The sequence below is a fragment of the Leopardus geoffroyi genome, chromosome E1, assembly GCF_018350155.1.
Source record: "Leopardus geoffroyi isolate Oge1 chromosome E1, O.geoffroyi_Oge1_pat1.0, whole genome shotgun sequence".
Taxonomy (NCBI): domain Eukaryota; kingdom Metazoa; phylum Chordata; class Mammalia; order Carnivora; family Felidae; genus Leopardus; species Leopardus geoffroyi.
In genome coordinates, this window is record NC_059330.1 from 28,100,024 (window position 1) to 28,123,364 (window position 23,341).

The following is a 23,341-nucleotide window of genomic DNA, read 5'->3' on the forward strand; positions in this document are numbered from 1 at the left end:
ACATATAGTTCAGTCTTGTTTTTTTGATCCCCTGGTACAACCTTTTTAAAGGGCAATTTGTGTAAAAAAAAAAAAAAATTATTCTGGGGCACCAGAAAATAAAATGTCGGACTTGATCTCAGCTCAGGTCTTGATTCAAGCCCCACGTTAGGCTCCATGCTGGGCGTGGAGTCTTCTTAAGAATAAAAAAAAATTTTTTTTAACTAAAAAAGTTATTCTGATGCTTGTTAAAACAGTAATGAATAATTTATTCAAGAAGATATCAACATGGTGGCGCCTGGGTGGCTCGATCAGTTAAGTATCTGACTCTTGGTTTCAGCTCAGGTCATGATCTCATGGTCTTGAGATGGAGCCCTGCTCTGAGTTGGCAGTGTGGAGCCTACTTAGGATTCTTTCTCTCCCCGTCTGTCCCTCCCCCACTTGTGCTCTCTCTCGAAATAAACATTTAAAATTTTTGAAAAATTTAGCAATAGGGGTTTTGCAACAGGAGAGAGAGACTGGGTTTAAACCCAAATACAACAAGGACAAGTGGGGATTTATAGCCAAGAACAGGGTGAGTGTCAGAAAATGGAAAATTACTAAGAGGAGACATCAGGGGTAGGATTCTTGTTAAAGTGACCTAACACAATTCTTGCTACAGGCAGACCAAAGACATATACATCAAAAGTGGGGAATGAGGAACTTGAGATACCAAGGTTGATCAGGTATGAAGGGTAGGAGAGTCTAATTTACAGGATTCTTTATTATTGTACCCCTATATTCACAGCAGGATTATTCACAGTAATGAACTGGATTAGTCAGGCCTAAGACAAGATGTGGATGAGGTTCAAGGCCTATTGAAAAAGAAGGCTCAGAGGAGGCTGACTAAAGTTTGGTCAAAGAGAATCTTTCTCATGCGTAATATTTATCAAAATTAAATATGCGTATACTCTTTAACGTAATTCTAATACTTAGAATTTATCCTATAAACATACTTACAAATGTATCCCAAGATGGTATGTATAAGGATTATCTTCAAACAATTATTAATAATAGCATCTAAAAGATCACCAATAATAGGATTGGTTAAATAAATTAAGGTACTTAATTTTTCCCCAATTTTTTTTATATAGTAAAATACAAATATTCGTCTTGTAAAACTGAAACTCTATACCCATTAAACAGTAACTGCCCATTCTCCTCTTCCCCCTAGGCCCTAATAACTACCATTCTACTTTATGTCTCCATGAGTTTGACTACTCTTGACACCACATATAAGTAGAATACAGCATATCTTTTTTTTTTTTGTGACTGGCTTATTTCACCAACAAAATCAACATTTCAACATAACGTCCACAAGATTCATCCAAGTTGTAGCATATGTCAAAATTAGATTGTATGTATATACCACATTTTGCTGATCCATTCATCCATCAATGGACACTTGGGTTGCTACCATGTTTTAGGTAATATTAATATTGTTGCTATGGACACAGGTGTATAAATATCTCTTCAAGACCCTGCTTTCAATCCTTTTGGTTATATACACAGAAGTGGAATTGCTGGGTCATATGGTAATTCTATTTTCAATTTTTGAGGAATTGCCATACTGTTTTCTGAGGCAATTGTATCATTTTATGTTCCCACCAAGAGCAAAAAGCACCTTCTTAAGATGAAATAATATGTAGCTACAAAAAGAATGAGGTCTATCCACATGTGGTGATATAGAAAGATAGGCAAAACTCTAAACCAAAATGGAAGGTGCAGAACCATATTACAGTCTTATCCCATTAACAAATATTAAAATACTGCAAAATACATAAAAAATTTTTTGGGAAGACACAAAAAACAATAGTGGTCAACTTTAGGGAGAGGTATTAGGAAACAATAGAAAGGTAGCTTTATTTTCCATTTTATACCTTTCTACAGAGTTTGTTAGAAACTATTCCACCATCACTGGAGGCAGAACCTCTATCTATATTATTTCAATTTCTTACTTTGGGCATAAAATATATATATGCTAAATATATGAAAATACAAATAAACTGTAGAACAAGGAAGAGATTTTTGAATGGGCTTATGCCACTATACTATTTACTTATTTTTCATGTTACTCAAACACCTCCAAAGATACTCCAAAGGTTAACTATATTTCTATAGTTTGAGCCATACCTTTGAGTGTTCTGAAAGGAAGTCTGGGAGGAGATAAACTTGTGCCAATAGCTCTGTGTAGTCACGACAACGAAAATAGTAAATATGGGAAAGAATATTTTCAAGAGTGAAATCCTCCAAAGCTTTTGGGTGCTCTAAAATAAACGAAACAATCTTAAAATAATTAGTTTTATTTGTTTTGATATATTGGTGATAGTAGGAAAACAATACCTTTGAAAAACAAAATGCTTCACTGTGAATAACAAACTCTCCACTTGAATTGAAAGATAACAAAATTGTAACAAAATTACTATAAACTATCATTGCATAATTCCTGGCCTCTTATTTTCACCTTCTCCACTGTTTCCTTACATACTAGGCTATTGAGAAACTGTTCATACACATATACAACTACAGTCTTAATGCCTGCCTTTTCGTATTTCTAGTTATTACTTTCATTGAATAGAAGTAACATAACGGAATTTCTCTTTGTTTTTTTCATGACTGCAAATTAAGGGGTGCCTGGGTGGCTCAGCTGGTTAAGCGACCAACTCTTGATTTCAGCTCAGGTCATGATCTCACAGTTGGTGAGATGGAGCCTGCTTGGGATTCTGTCTCTGTCTCTGCCTCTCCCCTGCTCACGCTTTCTCTCTCTCAATCTCTCTCTCTCTCCCTCTCTCTAAATAAATAAATAAATAAATAGATAGATAGATAAATATTTTTAAAAAGTCAGATGCTTAACCGACTGAACCACCCAGGTATCCCATCTTTAAATGTTTTTTAAAAAATCAAACACTCTTTCTACATCACAAGCTTAAAAAAAACTTCCCAAACACTTTAATGATACAATTAAACAGCCATGAAGTCAATTACAACATTTCCAACATGGTTTTTCAAAGCTACCTTTGGTTTATTAAAAAAGCCAGTATGGCAGTCAATATAAACTGAATGCATTGAATATACTGAATGCACTGGGACAACATTTACTTACATTAAGTGTCCAACAACATTAATTTACACCTGGCAGGTCAGAGTATGATGATTTGATATCATACACTGAAATACACACACAAGTTATGTGGCCCAGAAGCAAGGGTCATAAAAGGAAAAGAAAAAGCCAGTCTAGGTTGTGGCATTTCTAATTCTGTAAAAGAGATCTGAAGGTTGAACACTAGGACACTGTCAAGTCATTAAGCTTCATTCTAAATGGTTTCTTGCTGAGGCCTGAAAGGTACAATTGCAAATTACTTTTATTATACAGAAGAAAGAGGATCACTTGCTAACTTACCCTCTCCCATATGTGCTTCTGCTATAAGGTGAAGGTGCTGAATGCAGGCAGTAGCAAGGTCTACCACTCTATCAACCATAAAACTTCCTTCAGTATCAATAAAAACTGCTTCACCTTCCACTCCTCCAAAACATTCTGGTATCTGCACATCTACTGCCAACTGCATACTGTCAAGAGAAAGCTGAATGACCAAATCATAATCATCATCATAATCACAATCCTCTAAGGCAATGGTTTTCAATGCCACATCACCATCCATTAGGTACCACCATTAGGCTACAGATGTGGCTAACTCTCTGCTCCAAATATATGTATGTCAATTGATATCTGGATTAGTGGGGCAGGGGGTGTACTCATAAAACCATGACTAAGGATTTTTTCGTGGTTTTTAGGCCTCTGGGAAGGAAACCCTTTCTTATACATAAATGTAGTTTCAAATATTTGACTTTCAAATATACTCCCAGGAATTAATTATATAATAAAATAGAAGACTGCCTATTTACCCTAATGAACACATTACAATGCTGCGAAAGAAACGTTTTTGGATATCAAAATAATCCATATCAATTTATCAAAATGGGCGTGCTGATGTAACACAAATGGCAAATTGATTTTTGTCTGATGCATGTACACACACACACACACACACACACACAATTAAGAGCACATACATGTCATTTTTGGTCTCCTGAATATAGACCCACAGCACCATATTCTATTACTTACATAAAATGTTATTAAGCCTACCCTTAAAAGGGGAACATTTAACTTTACCATAATTGTGTTTTTCCAACACCTGGTACTCCACAAATTTCTGTTGTTTTGGTTAAGGGTATTCCACCCCCAAGAATATTATCTAGTGCTGAACAGAAGGTAATTATGAAGCTCTGGGTATGCTCCTGCTCAAGAAGTTCCAGTGCTGTACACTTCTTGCCTGACTCAGCTACAGCAGCATATCTTGGTTTATTTGTGAGACATTCTCTTCTTATAATTTGCAGAGTTTCTAATGCTTCCTCTTTAGATATCCCAACTTCTGAAAGTAAAATAAGGAAAAAAAAAACCAAAACACCCTGATTTTAGAAATTTAAAAGTCTAACATGTTATTGGATTGTCTTCATTAATTCTAATTTTACATAATAAGAGGGATGCCAAGAGTAAAGAAACATAAAAACATAACATTCCACTAACTATTGAATTTTTCAAGTTAATAAAGGCAAGTATCTGTATTTTTTACTCTTTACATACTTTATGATTTACTTATTACCTCAAAAATAGAATTCAGAAACCTAAACCTTTAAAGTATTTGAATACTTACAAGAGTATCTAGAGATAGAAATAAAAATGTACCCGCAGTCCCTTTTGGTCCCATGAAGTCATAGTTATCTTGCTTTAATAAGGTATCTAAATTATTTTCAGAAGAGAACAAAATGGCCTCCAACTGCCTAAAACAAGATTTAACTTTAAGAAGTATATGTGCATTGGGTGCCTGGGTGGCTCAGTCGGTTGGGCGTTGGACTTTGGCTCAGGTCATGATCTCACAGTTCGTGGGTTCGAGCCCTGCGTCAGGCTCTGTGCTGACAGCTCAGAGCCTGGAGCCTGTTTCAGATTCTGTCTCCCTCTCTCTCTGCCCCTCCCTTGTTCAGGCTCTGTCTCTGTCTCAAGAATAAAGAAACATTAAAGAAAAAAAAATTGAAAAAAAAAGAAGTATATGTGCATGTATTATTCATAATAAAAATTTTTATGGAAACACTGTCATGAAAAATTCATATATCACTTCAAAATTATTTACTGAGAATTTTAATGCACAAATATTTTAAACAATACACTTATGCTTCCTTATCTACACAATTTCATTCCTATCAGACAATATGGCTTAAGGAAATGGCAATTACAAAAGAAGCTGCGGGGCATCTGGGTGGCTCAGTCAGTTAAGCACCAGATTTCAGCTGACGTCATGATCTCATGCCTTGTGAGTTCAAGCCCGACATCGGGCTCACTCCTGTCAGTGTGGAGCCCGCTTTGGATCCTCTGTCCTTCTCTTTTTCTCTCTCTCTTCCTCTCTGCTCCTTTGCTCATGGTCTCTCTCTCAAAAAGGAATAAACATGGGCACCTGTGTGGCTCAGCCAGTTAAGCTTCTGACTTTGGCGCAGGTCATGGTCTCACGGTTCATGAGTTCAAGCCCCGCATCGGGCTCTGCACTGACAACTCTCTCTGCCCCTCCCCTGCTCACACTCTGTCTCTTTCTCTCTGCCCCTCCCCTGCTTGCACTCTCTCTATCAAAAATAAACATTAAAAAAAAATTTTTAAGGAATAAATATTAAAAAAACAAAAACAAGCTAATGAAAGAAATAATGGTGAAGATGACATCACTTATGAATTTGATATGTCAGTGTTTGATTTAGTTAGGATATGAATGTAAATTTGGTGCTAACAAAAGACAACAATGGTGATAAGGAAATGAAAACCATGCCCAACTAAAGAGTCTAAACTCTGGAGTCAGCTTTCTTGGGTTTGTAAACCCTGACTGAACCACTTACTATGTAGTTACTTAGTATGGGCAAGTTACTTTTTTTGCCTCAGATTTTTTCTTTTGTAAAACGCTCTTAAATTTTTTTTTTTTTTTATGTTTATTCATTTTTGAAAGACAGAGACAGAGCACAAGCAGGGGTGGGGCGGAGAGAGAGGGAGACACAGAATCTGAAGCAGGCTCCAGGCTCTGAGCTGTCAGCACAGAGCCCGACGCGGGGCTCGAACTCACCAACTGCGAGATCATGACCTGAGCCGAAGTCGGACGCTCAACCGACTGAGCCACACAGGCGCCCCATCAGATTTTTTCTTTTGTGAAACGGGAATAACACAATACATGTTGAAAAGTTTGGTAGAATACAGAAGCCATCCAAAATGCTCAATAACTGTTAGCTATTATCATGCAGATTCTCTCATTTCTTTTTTGTAAAATCAATATATTGAAAGAGCCCATTAAAATTTGGGAGGCAATGTGCAGCTTAAGATCTAAAACAGTTATGGGGCGCCTGGGTGGCGCAGTCGGTTAAGCGTCCGACTTCAGCCAGGTCACGATCTCGCGGTCCCTGAGTTCGAGCCCCGCGTCAGGCTCTGGGCTGATGGCTCAGAGCCTGGAGCCTGTTTCCAATTCTGTGTCTCCCTCTCTCTCTGCCCCTCCCCCGTTCATGCTCTGTCTCTCTCTGTCCCAAAAATAAATAAACGTTGAAAAAAAAATTAAAAAAAAAAAGATTTAAAACAGTTAACTTGGGTCTACATTTATTCTTGAATGACAAGTTGAAACTTCCTTATTTTCCATTGTTGAGGGCCAGGATTTAAAATTTTGTTCTATCTTAAGAGGACAGTTCTGAGCACACCATAATATAGCATGTGGGGTGGGACTGACAGCATATAGCTTCATTTTTGTATACCTCATGACACAGTGGTTCCCACCAATGTATCATTTACAGTGTTCTGGAATAAGAGGTTTGGGGGGGGGGGTGTTTTGTTTTGTTTTCCAGTGAATGACATAAAAGAAGCAATGTCTTCTTTGTATTGCTTTCTCCAGGTTCTGGGGATTCTGCTCCCTTTCTCGCTCAGTGTCTCAAATCCTCTCACGAATCCTCCATTTCTCAAATGTAATCCCTTGCCCCCTGGATTTTGGAACAGCGAAAACTAGATAAGCTGTCTGGGTACCAATCCTGGCTCCACGATATCCTAGCCCAGTCATCATAAAAAGTTACTTAACCTCTCAAGCATCTGTTCCTTCATCAACATATTGTAAATAATAATCCACGTTAAAAGGGCTCTTCTTGAGTAATAAATGAGAAATGAGTAAATGTTTTCAAGGCCACAGTTCTAACCGTTCAAACCATGTTTAACTGGAGTCAAGGAGCGGTTTCACCTTACAAACGCAGCGTTGGGCGGAGGAAACTGACGGACACTGGGCTGAAGCCTGAAGGCGGAAGAACCGAGATGGAGGCGGCACAGACGGGGGTCCGTGTACCTCAACTTGCCATCAGGAGTCATTACCTTTGCTGAGCTCGGATGGTTTCATCTCTAGGAGTTCCTCAGCAGTCTGGAAACCTGCAGACACCAGCTTCACCCGCACCGCTGGGGACAGCGGGAAACTCACTAAATCCCGCTGCATTTCAAAGCCCGACACCCACGCGCGCAGCGGCGCCAACCCAAAGTTGCTAAACCCCTGCCACAACGCCGCACGCTCGCGCCGGCCCGCGCCGTGTGACGTCACGCGTAAGCGGAAGGGGCGGGGCCTGCGGCCTGACTGCTCGAGGCCTAGGACTTGGCCTTACTGAGGAGGAATGCTAGGTTTTCAATCACCCGTACCATTTTAGTCGTGGTTCTTCCCAATCCCATCATGTAGGGTTTTCCCATAAAATGCACATCCTGACAGTAAAAAGATGGATGGGGGCGCCTGGGTGGCGCAGTCGGTTAAGCGTCCGACTTCAGCCAGGTCACGATCTCGCGGTCCGTGAGTTCGAGCCCCGCGTCGGGCTCTGGGCTGATGGCTCAGAGCCTGGAGCCTGTTTCCGATTCTGTGTCTCCCTCTCTCTCTGCCCCTCCCCCGTTCATGCTCTGTCTCTCTCTGTCCCAAAAATAAATAAACATTGAAAAAGATGGATGAAGACCGCAAGACAGAGACCAGGCCCTACACACGACATCTCACCTCAGCCCTGCCCCTTGAGTGGAAACCTCAGAGTTATTAATAGGAATGAGCTCCCTGAATGCGGGTAACGCACACCCTGGCTAGTTACCGGTTTGGGATATAGAATGGCCATATAAGGATTAATCGGTGTTTCCATTATAGGGTTCCACTTTCTTGGCTTTTCTTGTCGGGTGTCCCCCTTGCCTTCCCCCTTCTTTCCGGCCCTCGCCAGCGCGAGGGATTGTGGGCCAGCCCCCCCAACGCCGCGGGGAGCACTGGGCGCCCAGTCCTCGCACACACCCACGCTTTCTCCGCGAGTCCAGTGTGAAGCCTGGTGGTTTTCGAGACCGTTGGTTCAGCGCCTACCTGGCTTAAGAAGTAGCTGGAAAAGTAAGCAAGTAATGTCCCCGTGGTGGGCTGGGCTCCCTGTTCTTAAGAGGAAATAGTTGGGCTACGCAAGATCTCCTACTCTGGTACAGAGTTGAGAAGGGCCCGCTTCTGAAAGAGAACTTTGAGGGAATTGAGGCGGTTTGGAAGGTGGTTTACGCAGTCTTTCCTTGGCTAGGTGAGTATGATTTCTTTAGGGGAGTAACTCGTTCACTACCTTTTGGTAAGATTCTTAGCCTTGATTTTTTTTCCCCTAGCTTAAAGGAACTGCCTAAATATTTCAAATCAGAGCTCCCTAACTACTTAAGATCTAAGGAAGGAAACACGTTGAGCACTTTAGCAAATCCCACACATTTTAAATGCTCACAATCATACCACGAGGTGTAAAACAAGGACATAGAAGCTTAGACAGTTTTCTTGAAACAAAAATTAAAACCTAGTACCCTTTCTTCTACCCTGAACTACCTCCAAATTGTGAGCCCATCTTGGGGTGGGGGTTGGGAAGTAGAAAGGAAGGAGTGTTTGTCCCCCATTTGGTAAGGTGGGGAAAGTCTGGTAGGACAAATCAAAATAAGGCTTATTTGCCACTCAGTGCTAACTACTAGTATGAGTCACATCTGGGCACACAGTGGGCATTGCATAAACGTAAGGAGAATTCATGATTATAAAGCAACCAGTCTTGGGTGAAGAAGAGGTGGTGTTAACATATTCAGGGTTAGTCCTTCAGTTACTTTGCTCAAACTCAGTGGAATCGGTCGTGTTTAGAACTTAGTTTCATTGACAGTGGAGAGTTAAAAGTAGACTCTATCTGTAGTCCTACAATTAAGCGTTATTAATATCTTATTTTGACCCTTGAGTTGCCTATAATTATTGTCAGAAATTGCCTATAATTGTTGTCAGAAAATTTTTAAGATTTCTTTAATGCATTTTGCTCTATAGTTAGGCTTTCCAATTAGGATCCAGGTTTATGAGGCCACAAGCTATGAGATTTTTATGTACCTTCCTATGCTGTCAGAGTCTCAAAAAAAATTTTTTTTTTTATGAGAGGGAAGAATTGAATGATTTAACTGGTAAGCTACTTAAAACACGTTAAATAAACTAATATATTGTAAAGTAAAATGCAAACATAAATTTTCAGATAAATATAAGAAGAAAGATCCAGTTCAAACTGGATACCTCTGTAATCATCCAAAGCCTCCTGGGAGTATGGGTGTTTTTTCCTTTGCAATTTGTGGTCACTTGATGAAAAAGTTTGAGAGGCACTGCTATGGACAAATGAGCATGAGCTTTGGAGTCATACAAATTTGAGTTTCTGTCACATCTCAGGAAATTACCATCTGTGAGATATGCAGCAAGTTACTCAGTTTCATCTCCTTCAGGTGGAAAGTAATATTTCCTGGGGTTATTGGAAAGATCAAATTAACAAATATAAAGTCTTTAGCACAGAAAAGGTACATAATAAATTTTAGCTTCTTCATTTTAAAATAATATGTGTATTCAGCTGAATAAAACTTTATTACACACTAGCTCAACAGAGTGCTAATGCTGTGAAACATGTTTTTTAAATGCCTACAATTGTAAAGTGCCAGAGAAAGGTGCTTTTATATATATTTAATTGAACTTGATGCTTACAATAATTCTGTGATGCTTACAATAATTCAGTTTACTGGGCCATTTTCTAGAGCTACTAGAGAGGAGTAATCTGAATATTTCTGTTATGGCTGAGGAGAAATTTATTTTCTTTTAACCTAAAAATATAGAACTTCTAAAAATGGTGACCTTGCATGTTCAAGTGGATTTGGGAATGGTGAGAGAAATGAGTGCTGTTTGGCCTGAGAAAAAACTTTGAATCCAGGCTTAGCTTTAGAGGTGGTTATGATAAGGGTACCTGGGTGGCTCAGTCGGTAAAGCGTCTGACTTTAGCCTAGGTCATGATCTCGTGGTTTCCGACTTTAAGTCCCAAGTCAGGCTCTGAGCTTCCAGCTCAGAGTTTCAGATTCTGGGTCTCCCTCTCTCTCTCTGCCCTTCTCCCACTCATGCTCTGTCTCTCTGTCTCTCTCAAAAATAAACATTAAAAAAAAGGTGTTTATAATAAAGCCTGTAGCCTCAGACACATATTTGGAACATCACTGTCAATTGCACAAAGCCTTATACATGGTAGGAACTCCATATATATTTGTCCTCCATAAACTCTTGAAACATTCTTCTCATTTCTGTGATGCTACACTCCTCCTTCCTACCCAGCTGGCTTTTCTGTCACCCTTGGAAACTCCTCTTCCATAACCTGGCCCTGAAATGTTACAGTTCTTTTAAAGCCTCATAGCAGACCTGTTGCTAACTATTCTGTCTCTCTCCTCTCTTGTTCCCTCTCATTCTCTCTCTCTCTGTCTCTCTCTCTGTCTCCCTCTCTCTCTCCCTTTCTTTGCTATCTTACTCACATTCACAGTTCAGTGACTATATGCCAGTGATTCTTAAATTTATATTTCTAGTCCTGCCCTGTTCTCTGACCTACAGAAGCAAATATCTGATAGCGTTCTGAGCAGTGCAAAGTCTCTCAACTCAGCCTGTCTTAAACCTAACTTATCTTCTTCAGCCCACTCCCAAAACCTTGTCCTTTTCCTGCATTTCCTGCCTCCAGAATTGAATATCCATCCTTCCATGTGCACAGACCACTTCCCTTCCACTCCCCATGTTTGATGCACATGCACGTACTATCAATTTTCTCTTTGACATATCTTGATGATATTCATGTCTCTACCTCTAGGCCAAGCTGCCACCATTTTGCTTGCAGGTACATAAGATCATTTTAGTTGGTCTCTCTGCATCTTCTCTTCCTCTCTAGTTTGTTCACCCATGCTGCAGCCAAAATGTTCTTTCTACCGTACATTTCAGTTCATGTCACTTCCTATTTTGCTCTTAGGATACAGACCAAATTTCTTAGACTCCCTTTTAAGGCTATCATAGCACCAAATGCCTCTGTGTGATCGTTTACTTAACATATGTCTCCCCGACTAGATTGAAAACTTCAGTAGAGCAGGACCATATGGATTTTACTCACTGTTGTTTTCCTAGAGCCCCTAGCCCAGTGTATGACTTTAGTAGGTACTAAGTAGATACCTGTTAAAAGAAAGGATGATTAGATGATTGACCTGCACCTCTCTCCCTATACTTTTCTATTTTGTACCTTGGTGGAAAATATATGGTAGAAAATATATACTTACAGGAAATATATACTTGTAGAAAACAAAATGTAGGAAATATAAAGAAGAAAATAAAATTGATTCACATTCTGTTTAACTCAGATAAATTTTGGTTTATTTTATTTTTTTGGTTTATTTTAATCTTTCTACAAGTTCACATAAAAGTGTTTATTTTACATATTTGTGGTTAAATTATGAAGAAATTTGTATATCTTTTATTTTACACTTAATATTTTGTCAGAAGCTTTCTCCTGTGTAATTACAAATTATTTGAAAATTAAGTTTAGTGGTTGCATACTGTTCTGTCCTGAGGGCCATCTTTCTAATCAGTGGCCTATAAATGTACAGTTGAATTATTTCCAGTTGTTTTGCTGTGATGAAATAGCATTCTGTCTCTCTCTCTTTCTCTCTCTGGATACATTTCTGGAAGAATTCCTGGGTCCTCTAGAGAGTATGTACATTTTCATTTTGGATCATACTGCCAAATATTTGTACCACTTATACTCCTATTGACAGCATATGAGGGCTAGTTTTCCCACCTCCACCCCAGCACTGGCCCTTAGCAGTCTTTAAGTGCTTTTTCCCCCCTTTTTGTTATTGAGGTATAATTAATTTTATTTTTTTATTTTTTTAATTTTTAAAATATTTTTGAGAGAGAGACAGAGTGTGAGTAGGGGAGGGGAAGAGAGAGAGGGAGACACAGAATGCTTGATTTTAAATTGTTATCTTTTATTACTAAGGTTAAAAATTTTTTTCAGGGGCGCCTGGGTGGCGCAGTTGGTTAAGCGTCCGACTTCAGCCAGGTCACGATCTCGCGGTCCGTGAGTTCGAGCCCCGCGTCAGGCTCTGGGCTGATGGCTCAGAGCCTGGAGCCTGTTTCCAATTCTGTGTCTCCCTCTCTCTCTGCCCCTCCCCCGTTCATGCTCTGTCTCTCTCTGTCCCCCAAAAAATAAATAAACGTTGAAAAAAAAATTAAAAAAAAAAATTTTTTTTCATATAGTTTTCATGGATAAATATACCTTATCATTGTAACTATCTCATTTATATCCTTTGCCCACTTTTAATTTGTAAAAATGGTAAAACACACATAACATAAAATTTACCATATTAACCATTTTTAAGTGTACAGTTCAATAATGTTAATTATATTCACAATATTGTGCAACCAATCTCCAGAACATTTTTATCTTTCAAACCTGAAACTCTGTACCTATTAAACAATAACTCCCCAGTCCCCCATCTCTCAGCCTGTTCTACTTTCTGTTTCTGTGACTACTCTTGATACCTTACAGAGGTGGAATCATGTAGTATTTGTCTTTTGTGACTGATTTATTTCACTTAGCATAATGTCCTGAAGGTTTATCCATGTTGTAGGATGTGTCAGAGTTTATTTTCTTTTTAAGTCTGAATAATATTCAATTGTATATCCATACCACACTTTGTCCATTCATCTGTGAATGGACACCTTTTGGCTATTGTGAATAATGGTGCAATGAACATCTGTGTACATTCTTTCCTACTTTATAACTGAAGTACTTTAATTTAAAAAACATATTTGTGGGCACCTAGGTGGCTCAATTGGTTAAGCATCTGACTTTGGCTCAGGTCATAATCTCAGGGTTTGTGAGTTCCAGCCCCACATTGGGTAAGCTTGAGCCCTGTATCAGGTGAGCTCGAGCCCCACTTCAGGTGAGTTCAAGCCACGCTTCAGGTGAGCCCTGCTTGTCTGTCTGTCTCTCTCTCTCTCTCTCTCTCTCTCTCCCTCTCTCAAAAATAAATAAATTAATTAAATTAAATATATATTTGTAACAGGCCTGTTTTTTTTTAATTATCAGAAACAGTAACTAATATTTATTGTGCTTAGTGTAGGCCAAGCATTCTGCTCATCTTTGACATCAAAACCCATATTCGTAATGCGTATGCTGCCTACCCTCTCTGATATGCATATTGCGTTATACGGGCTATTTGCCTAATCTGTACATCACAAATAGCTTCCTACTTTGTCATGTGTATTTAAACTTTGAGGTTTTTGGGATGCCTGAGTGGCTCATTCGGTTAAGCATCTGACTCTTGGTTTTGGCTCAGGTCACAATCTCATGGTTTGTGGTTTCAAGCCCCTCATCGGGCTCTGCACTGCGTGGGATTCTCTCTCTCCTGCTGTCTCTCTCTGCCCCTCCCCTGTTTGCACGTGCTTGCTCTCTCTCAAAATAAATAAACTTTAAAAAAAAAAGATTTTAGGGGCACCTGGGTGGGTCAGTCGGTTAAGTGTCTGACTTCAGCTCAGGTCGTGATCTCATGGTTTGTGGGTTCAAGCCCTGCATCGCACTCTGCATTGATAGCTCAGAGCCTGGAGCCTGCTTCAGATTCTGTGTCTCCCTCTCTCTCTGCCCCTCCCCTGCTCACACTCAGTCTCTCTCTCTCTCTAAATAAATAAACATAATAATTTTTAAAAATTAAAAAAGATTTTAAACTTTGAGATTTTCTACTTTGTTGATGTTTTTTGTATGCAAATATAGTCAAAGTTTGTATTTAATTCTGACTTTGGTAACATACTTAGGAAGTCTTTTCTTTGGGGCCCCTTGCTGGCTCAGTTGAAAGAGCATGTGACTCTTGATCTTGGGATTGTGAATTTGAGCACCACATTGGGTGTAGAGATTACTTTAAATAAGAAAATATTTTAAAAAGTCTCAGGACGCCTGTCTGGCTAAGTTGGAAGAGTGTGAGTGTCTTGATCTTGGTGTTGTGAGTTTGAGCCCCACGTTGGGGGTAGAGATTACTTAAATAAACTTTAGGGGTGTTTGGGTGGCTCAGTCAGTTAAGCATCTGACTCTTGATCTCAGGGTTGTGAGATCAAGCCCTGTGTTGGGCTCTGTGTTGGGCTCTGTGCTGGGCATGGAGCCTACTTAGAAAAAAAAAAAAAAAAAGACTATTCTGAAATAAATAAACTTTAAAAAATAAATCATAGGGGCGCCTGGGTGGCTCAGTCAGTTGGGTAGCCGACTACAGCTCAGGTCATGATCTCATGGTCTGTGAGTTCAAGCCTTGCATCTCTGTGCTGACAGCTCAGAGCCTGGAGCCTGCTTCCAATTCTGTGTCTTCCTCTCTTTCTGCCCCTTCCCTGCTTGTTCTCTCTCTCTCTCTCAAAAATAATAAACATTTAAATAAATAAATAAATAAATAATCATAAATAAATAAAAATTAATTTTAAATTTTTCCTTCAAAATTATAAACATAATTACCTGTATTTTTTCTACATATGATTTATAATTTAATTTGGATATTTTAGCCTATCTACTTTTAAATGTAAAGTAGGAGGAAGAAAGTAATTTTTTCCTTATTTCCAGTGGTGAGCCAAATTTCTAAGCACTCTTTTTTTTTTTAAGTTTATTTATTTATTTTGAGAGACAGAGAGAGTGAGTGCATACACACTAGCAGGGAAGGGGCAGAGAAAGAATCCCAAGCAAGTTCTGTGCTGTCAGTGCAGAGCCCAACATGGGGTTCAATATCACCAACCATGAGATCATGACCTGCAAGTCAGAGGCATAACAGCCTGAGCCACACTAGCACCCCTCTAAGCACTCTTTATGAGGTAATCTTTCCCCCCATATGACACGCTACTTTTATACTTTATAAATATAAATACATACATATATACACACACACACTCACACACACTTTTATACATATACTTTTATGTACTTAGGTCCTATATTCCTGGTATAAAACCTATTTAATTTACTGTGTATGTTATGTTAATACTCTACAAGATGTTAATACTCATAAAGATGTTATCAATTTGGTTAAGAGTTTTGCATTTTTATTTGTGAGATTAATTTGTGAAGTTATTATGTCTACTTTGTCTGGTTTTGGCAATAAAGTTTTGCAACCTTTGAAAAATGAACTAAGAAGATTCTTTAGTTTTTCTATGTTAACATGTTATTATTTAACAAACACCTGTATTTCCTTATATTTTTCCAGTCAAAGAAATATGGCTCTCCTCAGGGGATACTGAGTTCTATAGGGCTTCTGTGAGGATTATAGCACTAATGTCTTTTTTTCTTCTTCTTTTTTTTTTAAATGTTTATTGTTTAGAGAGAGAGAGACAGAGCATGAGTAGGGAAGGGGCAGAGAGAGAGGAAGACATAGAATCCAGAGCAGGCTCCAGCCTCTGAGCTGTCAGCACAGAGCTCAATGTGGGGCTTGAACTCACGAACCGTGAGATCATGACCCAAGCCAAAGTCGGATGCTTAATTGTCTGAGCCACCCGGGTGCTCCAGCACTAATGTCTTCCTTAACCTACTTGAGCTACAAGAAAGTGAGAGAAAGTTACCTTTTTGCCATAAGGCACACTGTGTCAGATGAATGTTTTGATAACTAGGCCGATAGCGATAAGTTCTTGTGAAATATTGGAATTAGTCTTGTGAAGGGTATGGGTGGTTTAAGAGCTGTGTGTTATTTGTTTAAGAAATCTTCTGAAAATGGCATTTTGAATTTAAGAGTTGTTTGGTGGTAACAGTAGTTTAGTTCTTAGACGTCATCTTTCTCCCTCACATGAGTGGTTCCTGCCAGATTTCAAGGTATCTTAACTTTTATTTCACAAAACAAAACATAGATATTTTGTTTATAGATTAGACTGTGTATACATATATATGTTTATGTGTATATATGGATATATATTACATAGTTGTTCTTTGGGGGAGAAAATCTATAAAAATCAAACTGGTTACTGTCAAAAGGCCAGATTTGAGGAATAGTTGCAGCTCACATCACAGAGCTTCCTCCCTACTCTGCCCCAGAATGTTTTTCTCTCTCCATGTCAGACACCTGTATGTTCTCAGTTATTACTTGTTAATCTTTAATAAGATTTTTAAACAGCATTTTTTCTTCCTGTTTTAACGATATGAAACTCTGGCTAATTTGTTTTGGCAGAGGACAGAACACCAGAAGAGTTTTGTATAATAAAAAGACTTGGGAAATAAGGTGATTCTGGTGTGGTCTTGGAGAAACAATTGAAGAACAGTTGGAACTTGTAAACTCCAATTTTAATTTACAGTGAAGAAGGCAGGAGAGGATTAAGACTATTTATATGTCTATGTGAAATATTTGAATCATTAACCATTGCCTGAGACAGGATTTACTCCTTTTGAAGAGTCTAATATGAATCAATGAAGGCTGGGTGGCTTCTTGTAGGATGGAATCGCCAGTAGTATTGTTTTGGGTTTCAGAGATACCCGTTCAGGGAAGAGTGGAAGGTTAAGGATATTTGGAAGCACAACTTATTTTTGCTTGGGAAGACATCCTGGTCAGTCAGGCTTCCAGTCCTATAGACCATCATCAGTGCTACCTGAGCTGTTCTCTAATTAACTCAGCTCAGAATTAGAACTAGTGTTTATACAACTGCTCTTTTTTTTTTAAGAGTTTCTTTTAAAAAGTCACCTCTACCCCAAACGTGGGGCTCAAACTCACCCTGAGATCAAGAGTAGCATGACCTACTGAGCCAGCCAGCTGCCCTCCTATACACCTGCTCTTTTAAGTAAGGGTGATCATTTGCTGCATATTTGAAAGAGCATAGTTTGTACTTGTGCTGGAAGCCTTGGACAACCTATTTAGCAATCTTAGGACTGGATTTTCTTTTCTTTTTTTTTCATGTTTATTTTTGAGAGAGAAAGAGAGAGGAGTGCATGCAAGCGGGGGAGGAGAGAGTGAGGGAGACAGGATCCAAAGAGGGCTCTGTGCTGACAGGAGAGAGCCCGAAGCGGGGCTTGATCTCATGAACTTTGATATCATGACCTGAGCTGAAGTCAGACACTTTACTCACTGAGCAACCCAGGCGCCCCACTAAGACTGGATTTTCATACGCAGTTTTGCCAAATTTAATCTTTTTAGTCTTGGTATTTCAGTCATGTGGATAGCGGCTTACTGAACTGTGCCAGACATCAGTGATGTCATCAGCTCCAAAACCTTAAAAGAAGGAACTCATTTATGTCATTTATCTTTAAATCTGTAGAGCATCTTTACCTTTAAACGTTATTTTAACAGCACCACTAACTATATAGTAGAAATAGGATGTGCTAAATGAGATCAACAAAAGGGGTGTGGAATATGTAGATGAGCGCAGTGACTGCTGGTCATGGTTACATTTAGGCATATATTTTCCAAGATTTTGGCAATATTCAGATGTACAAAATATTTCTGCATAGTAACTGTAGTTTGGAAACTCTTTATTTCAGAAGCAGTGGGGTGGATAGAATGCATGAGGAAAGTGATCCTACCTGTAGAATGACTTGAATCTGAGGGTGAGGTGCTGGGCAAGGCATGAAGACCCTTACTGGTAGGAGACATACCATGATCATGAGGGTGGCTTTCCCAAGGTGAGGCTTACCCATTGAATCCAGGATGTGCTGACCACAAAGATTTCCCCAAATGTGCGAAGCTCAGCTGTATAACTTGTGATAGTAGGGGATTGCATTTGTGCTTTACCCTGGTCTTCCCTTAAAAAGAAGAAAAAAAAAAAAAAGAATATGTCTTGCACATTCCAGGCCACATTAAGATGGAGAGCTTTTCTTAGGGTCTAGTAGTGAGCTGTCTCATTTACCTATAAGGGTATGGCTTGTTCTGTATAATTTTGTGTAAGTGTTTTCTATTACAATTTTTATATCCTTTCTTCATACAATAGCCTTACGGTTACATTAGGTATGTGTGGATGATTAGGGATGTCCTACCCTTTGCAGATCTTTTGGCCACACCGTCAACATCATGCCTCACAAAGTAAGAGAATACTCTCACAGGTTTTTCAGATTAGGAGAGCAGTATTTTTTTGTAGGCAATTATTTAGCGTACCACATCATCGAAACCAAGCATACAGCAGTGTCACCCAGAGGGACTTAGAATATGTAAATGAGCAGTGTCTGCTGGTTTATGTTGTACATACATTTGTCTGTTTTGCAAGTATTATGGTACCCAAAATGTTACTGTCTGGCTTTTACAGTTTGGAGAAGTCTTCATTTCCTAAGTGACAATCTAGAGTTTGCATGAAGAGTGAAGAGAATGACCACGTGTCTAGTGCTTGGAATGAGGATGAGGTACCAACAATGCCATTTGCTTATACTTACCTGGTAGAGGAGAGATACCAGGATTGCAAAGGTGATATTTTTCTCTGGGCACATCTTACCCGTTGCACTCCAGGTGCACTGGCCTCTGTGATTTTTCTCAACTATGGGAAACTGGAATGCATGATTTGTGGTAGAGAGGGATTATGTCTGTGCTCTCCACTTGTATCTTGCATTTTGAAAAGACAGTTGATGATTGACTTATTACTGCTTGGCTTTTAAGCCATCAATATTTTTTGTAATCATTCTTTTTTTAAAAAAATGTTTATTTTTGAGAGAGAGAGAGAGAGACCGAGTGCGAGTGGGGGAGGGGCAGAGACAGAGGGAGACACAGAATCCAAAGCAGACTCCAGGCTCTGAGCTGTCAGCACAGAGCCTGATGCGGGCTCGAACCCCGGAACCGCTAGATCGTGAGCTGAGCCGTGGTGGGTCGCTTAACCGACTGAGCCACCCCAGACGCCCCTTTGTACTCATTTTTCACAGGTTTTTTTTAATGTATATTTATTTTTGAAAGAGAGTGTGAGCGGGGGAGGGGCAGAGAGAGGGGGACAAAGGATTCTAGGACTGAGCCATCCAGGCGTCCCTGTAATCATTTTGTATAACTTGATGTGTGCGGCCGTTATTGCTTGCGTGGGTGTTCACTTTCGTACCAAGTTGTCTAGCCAAATGGAGTGTACTCTTCTGTCGACCACTAGAGGGCTCACTTTGCACCACCTCAAGCTACCTGCATCGGTTTCTGCTCTTGATTGTTTCCTAGGTGTTTACAGTAAAAGAATAGGAAGAAGAGGTTTCTAGGAAAGTTTGAGCACCTAGAAATGCACCTAGGACAGGGGGTAAAGGGTGTAAATAATTTAAAGGACTGTCTTCACTTTGTTGATTAACAGTGTGATGTGATGGCTGGCAGTCTCAGTCAATGGAACATGCAATCTTGATCTTGGGGTTGTGAGTTTGAGCCCCACACTGGGCGTAAAGATTACTTAAAAATAAAATCTTTTTAAAAAGTGTAAAAGGACAGATTACTTTGAAGAAAGCTGGGAGTTTATAATTTACCACTTATATTCTTAACTGAGTAGTTATAATTTCAGAGGGGTTTTTCACTCCTTTTCAGGTATGTCTCATGAGCAGTATCCTTAGATTTTCCCCAAAATGAGAAACTGGACTACAGTATAATCTCTGCTAGTGACAGTGTTTTATATTTTCTCCTAGACCTTGATTTTTGCCCCTAAATAATTTTACTAAAGTAATGTTATGCATGTGAAAAGCATTATACAGAAAGACTCCATCTGAATAGTAACACTCCCTTGATCCACCCTTTCACACTCTGCCCCCATTCCTCTCCCCAGAGCATTACTTTTTTTTTATTTTTAAAGTAAGCTAGAGGTCCAACATGGAGTTTGAACTCAGGATCCCAAGATCACGAGTCACATGCTCTACCTACTGAGCTAGGCGACTCCCAGAATACTACTTTTAAAACTTGTTTAGCTGTTTTTTATAGTCAACTACAATAAATGTTTGTGCTAGTGTTTATATGAAGGATTTGGCTGATCTTCCCCACCCTAGTACATTCCTTCCTCTATCCTGTCATTTATATTCCTGGAATAATCTTTTAACTTCTTTAGTTGGTTCCCTTGGTAGCTTTAAGTCATGTATCTTTATTATTTGTTAGGTCCTCACTAAGAAAGACAAGGATATTAGCAAGACTTTGGGGTTTTAAAACAAAGTGTTATGATTTTTCCCCTTCCAATCATAAAAAGAAATTTATTAATAATATTTTTGTAAAAAAATAACATTTTTGTAGACTATGTACAGTCTACAGGAAGAAATGTGAGTGGTAGGAAAATGTGAAGTTTTTACCACTTGTAAATAGTATTGATTTTGAAATTTCATTTCCTTTTTATTTTATTTATTGAGATATAATTGACATACAATATTATATTAGTTTCAGGTGTACAGCATAATGATTGGACATTTGTATACATTGTGAAAAAGTTACCATAGTAAGTCTAGTTACCATCTGTCACCTTACAAAGTTAATACAATACTATTGACCAAATTCCCCATACTGTATATTATATCCCCATGACTTCTTTATTATATAGCTGGAAGTTTGTACTTCTTAATCCCCTTCAGCCATTACACACCACCCCCCCCCCGACAATCAACCATCAATCTGTTCTCTCTATTGATGAGTCTAACAAACATTTCGTTTTTATAGATTCTACATATAAATGAAATCATGTGGGATTTGTCTTTCTTTAACTTAAAACCTTCATTTTTTAAGTATGCATTGGTGGAAGGTGCCTGGGTGACTCAGTCAGTTAAGTATCCGACTTTAGCTCAGGTCATGATCTCACAGTTCGTGAGTTCGAGCCCCGCATCAGGCTCTGTGCCAACAGCTCAGAGCCTGGAGCCTGCTTCAGATTCTGTGTCTCCCTCTCTCTCTGCCCCTCCCCTGCTTGCACTCTGTCTCTCTCTCAAAAATAAACATTAAAAATATTTTTTTAAGTGTTCATTGCTGGTATATAGAATTACAGTTGCTTTTTGTGTATTAATCTTGTATCCTGTGACTTTGCTAAATTCAATTATGAATTTTAGTAGGTTTTTTTGGTGTAAATGCTTTAGGATTTTCAACATAAACTGTCATGTCATATGTGAATAGAAACTGTTTTCCTTCTTTCTTTCCAAACTAAGGCTTTTAATTTATTTTCCTTGCCTTAACCTCTAGCTGGAATAAAAGTGGCTAAAGTAATCATGCTTGTTTTGTTCCTTATCTGGAAGAAAAATACTTTCACCATAAAGTGTATTAGCTGTAGGATTTTCATGGATACCATTTATCAGTCTAGTGGTACTTTGCTAAGTTTTTTTGAAATCATAAATGGATATTGAATTTTGTTAACTACTTTTTCTGCAACTACTTCTTAATCTGTTGATATGATGAATTATATGGCTTGATTTTCTAATGTTAAACCAACTTTGCATTCCTGGGATAAACCCTACTTGATCATGATGTACTATTACTCTTTTTGTTTATTGCTGGATTTGGTTTGCAGTTTTAAAGGAATTAAAGTAATTTTGTATCTATGTCCATGAGGGATAATATTCTGTACTTTTCTTACATGGTCTTCATCTGGTTTAGGTATCAGAGTAATGCTGCTTCATAAAATAAGTTGGCTCCATCCCTTGGGTGCGCCATTGAAAGTCCTTGGTGTCACATGGGGCAGAAAAAGGCAAAAGTGGTTGGGTTCCCACTCTGGCCAAATGGTGTTGGATGAATGTGAGCAGCTCTCCTCCCAAGTCCGGGTATTTGTGCCAACGAGTATATGGTGAAAAGCTGTGGCAAAGATGGCTTTCATATTTGTGTGTGGCTCCACTCCTTCCTATCATCCACATCAACAAGATGTTGTCCTGCACTAAGGCTGAGGGGTGTCTTCAGAAAGCTGCAGGGCACATTGGTCCACGTTGGCCAAATTAGCATGTCCATCCACACCAAACTGCAGAACAAGAATCATGGGATAGAGGTCCTATGCAGGGTTGAGTTCAAGTTCCTTGGCTGACAGAACATCTACATCTCCAAGAAGTAGTACTTTACCAAGGTTAATGTGGGTGAATTTGAAGACATTATGGCTGAAAGGCAGCTCATCTCTGGTGGCTGTGGGATCAGATATATCCCTAATTGTGTCCCCCTGGATAAATGTCAGGCCCTGCACTCATGAGGGTTTCAGTGCTGCCCCTCCTTACTCATACCCACCAATAAAACCTACTTCTTGTCCAAAAAAATGGTGGGGGGGGGGGTAGGTAAGGAGGTAGGAAATGTTTCCTTCTCTTCTGTTTTCTCAGATTAGTTTTGTGCAGAAGAGTGACATGATTGAATTTAGGCTTTAGCAGGATACTTGGCTACTGTGTTAATAGACTGGGAGTGGTGAAAGGATGGAAGAAGGGAGATTACTTAGAATGTTACTGCACTCTTCTAGGCAGGAGATGAGAATGGCTTGTACCAAAGTGGTAGCACTGGAGGTGGTGAGAAGGGGTCAGATTCTGAACATATTTTTAAAGGAAAAATGATAAAGACTTGCTGTGGATTGAATGTGTTATGTAAGAGGAAAGAAAGGAGAAAAATATGACCCCTAAGTTTTATCTGTACCTTTAATTTTTTTTTCACCTATTAAATGTAGAATCCAGGAGGCTGTACCTCCTGCTCCTCCTCTCCATCATTCTTATTCACAGATGGGGAGGCCAGGGTATCAACATCTCAAGGTACTTAAAATCATGTGGGAAAGGATGGTCTCCTTCTTTACATTGTAAAAAAAACTTTTTTGTGTGAAAAACTTCTAATGTAAACTAAAATAGATTAATAATAATAGTATTCTCCTATTTAGCAACACTAAGTTAAGCTTCAGCAATGAACAACTCAAGGCCAATCTTGTTTCATCTATACCTCTACACTTTAAACCTCCAAACCTATCTTGAAATAAACCCATACATCATGGTGTTTCAGGCATGATTATTTCAGTATGTATCTCTAAATATAATGGCTGTACTTTTTCTTGACATTTTTAGCTAC

The 23,341-nt window shown here is 39.0% G+C and overlaps 2 protein-coding genes, 2 non-coding genes and 1 pseudogene across 8 annotated transcripts in view; 4 read left to right on the forward strand and 1 right to left on the reverse strand.

Moving 5' to 3' along the window:
• The window catches only part of RAD51C (RAD51 paralog C), a 37,755-nt gene extending 30,033 nt beyond the window's left edge, over nucleotides 1-7,722 (reverse strand). The window contains exons 1-4 of the mRNA XM_045488232.1: nucleotides 7,451-7,722; nucleotides 4,193-4,451; nucleotides 3,419-3,585; nucleotides 2,152-2,285 (exon numbers count right to left, since the gene is read on the reverse strand). Coding sequence (XP_045344188.1) covers nucleotides 2,152-2,285; nucleotides 3,419-3,585; nucleotides 4,193-4,451; nucleotides 7,451-7,568 — 678 coding nt within the window. The 5' untranslated portion in view covers nucleotides 7,569-7,722. The remainder of the gene's footprint in view (nucleotides 1-2,151; nucleotides 2,286-3,418; nucleotides 3,586-4,192; nucleotides 4,452-7,450) is intronic.
• Nucleotides 7,723-8,083: 361 nt separating this feature from the next.
• TEX14 (testis expressed 14, intercellular bridge forming factor) overlaps nucleotides 8,084-23,341 on the forward strand; it is a 121,331-nt gene continuing 106,073 nt past the window's right edge. For 2 of the 5 annotated variants that reach the window (XR_006714856.1, XM_045488216.1), the window contains exon 1: nucleotides 8,087-8,474. The gene's annotated coding sequence lies outside the window, so the exon portion shown is untranslated. Of the gene's footprint in view, nucleotides 8,475-23,341 lie in introns of all 5 variants that reach the window. The other 3 variants (XM_045488219.1, XM_045488218.1, XM_045488215.1) reach the window with 3 other exon arrangements.
• Nucleotides 17,993-18,155, forward strand: LOC123604763. Its single transcript, XR_006715492.1, has one exon. It is a non-coding gene; the product is annotated as a U1 spliceosomal RNA (small nuclear RNA).
• Nucleotides 18,776-18,941, forward strand: LOC123604767. The gene has a single exon (XR_006715496.1). It is a non-coding gene; the product is annotated as a U1 spliceosomal RNA (small nuclear RNA).
• Nucleotides 21,993-22,493, forward strand: LOC123603387 (annotated as a pseudogene).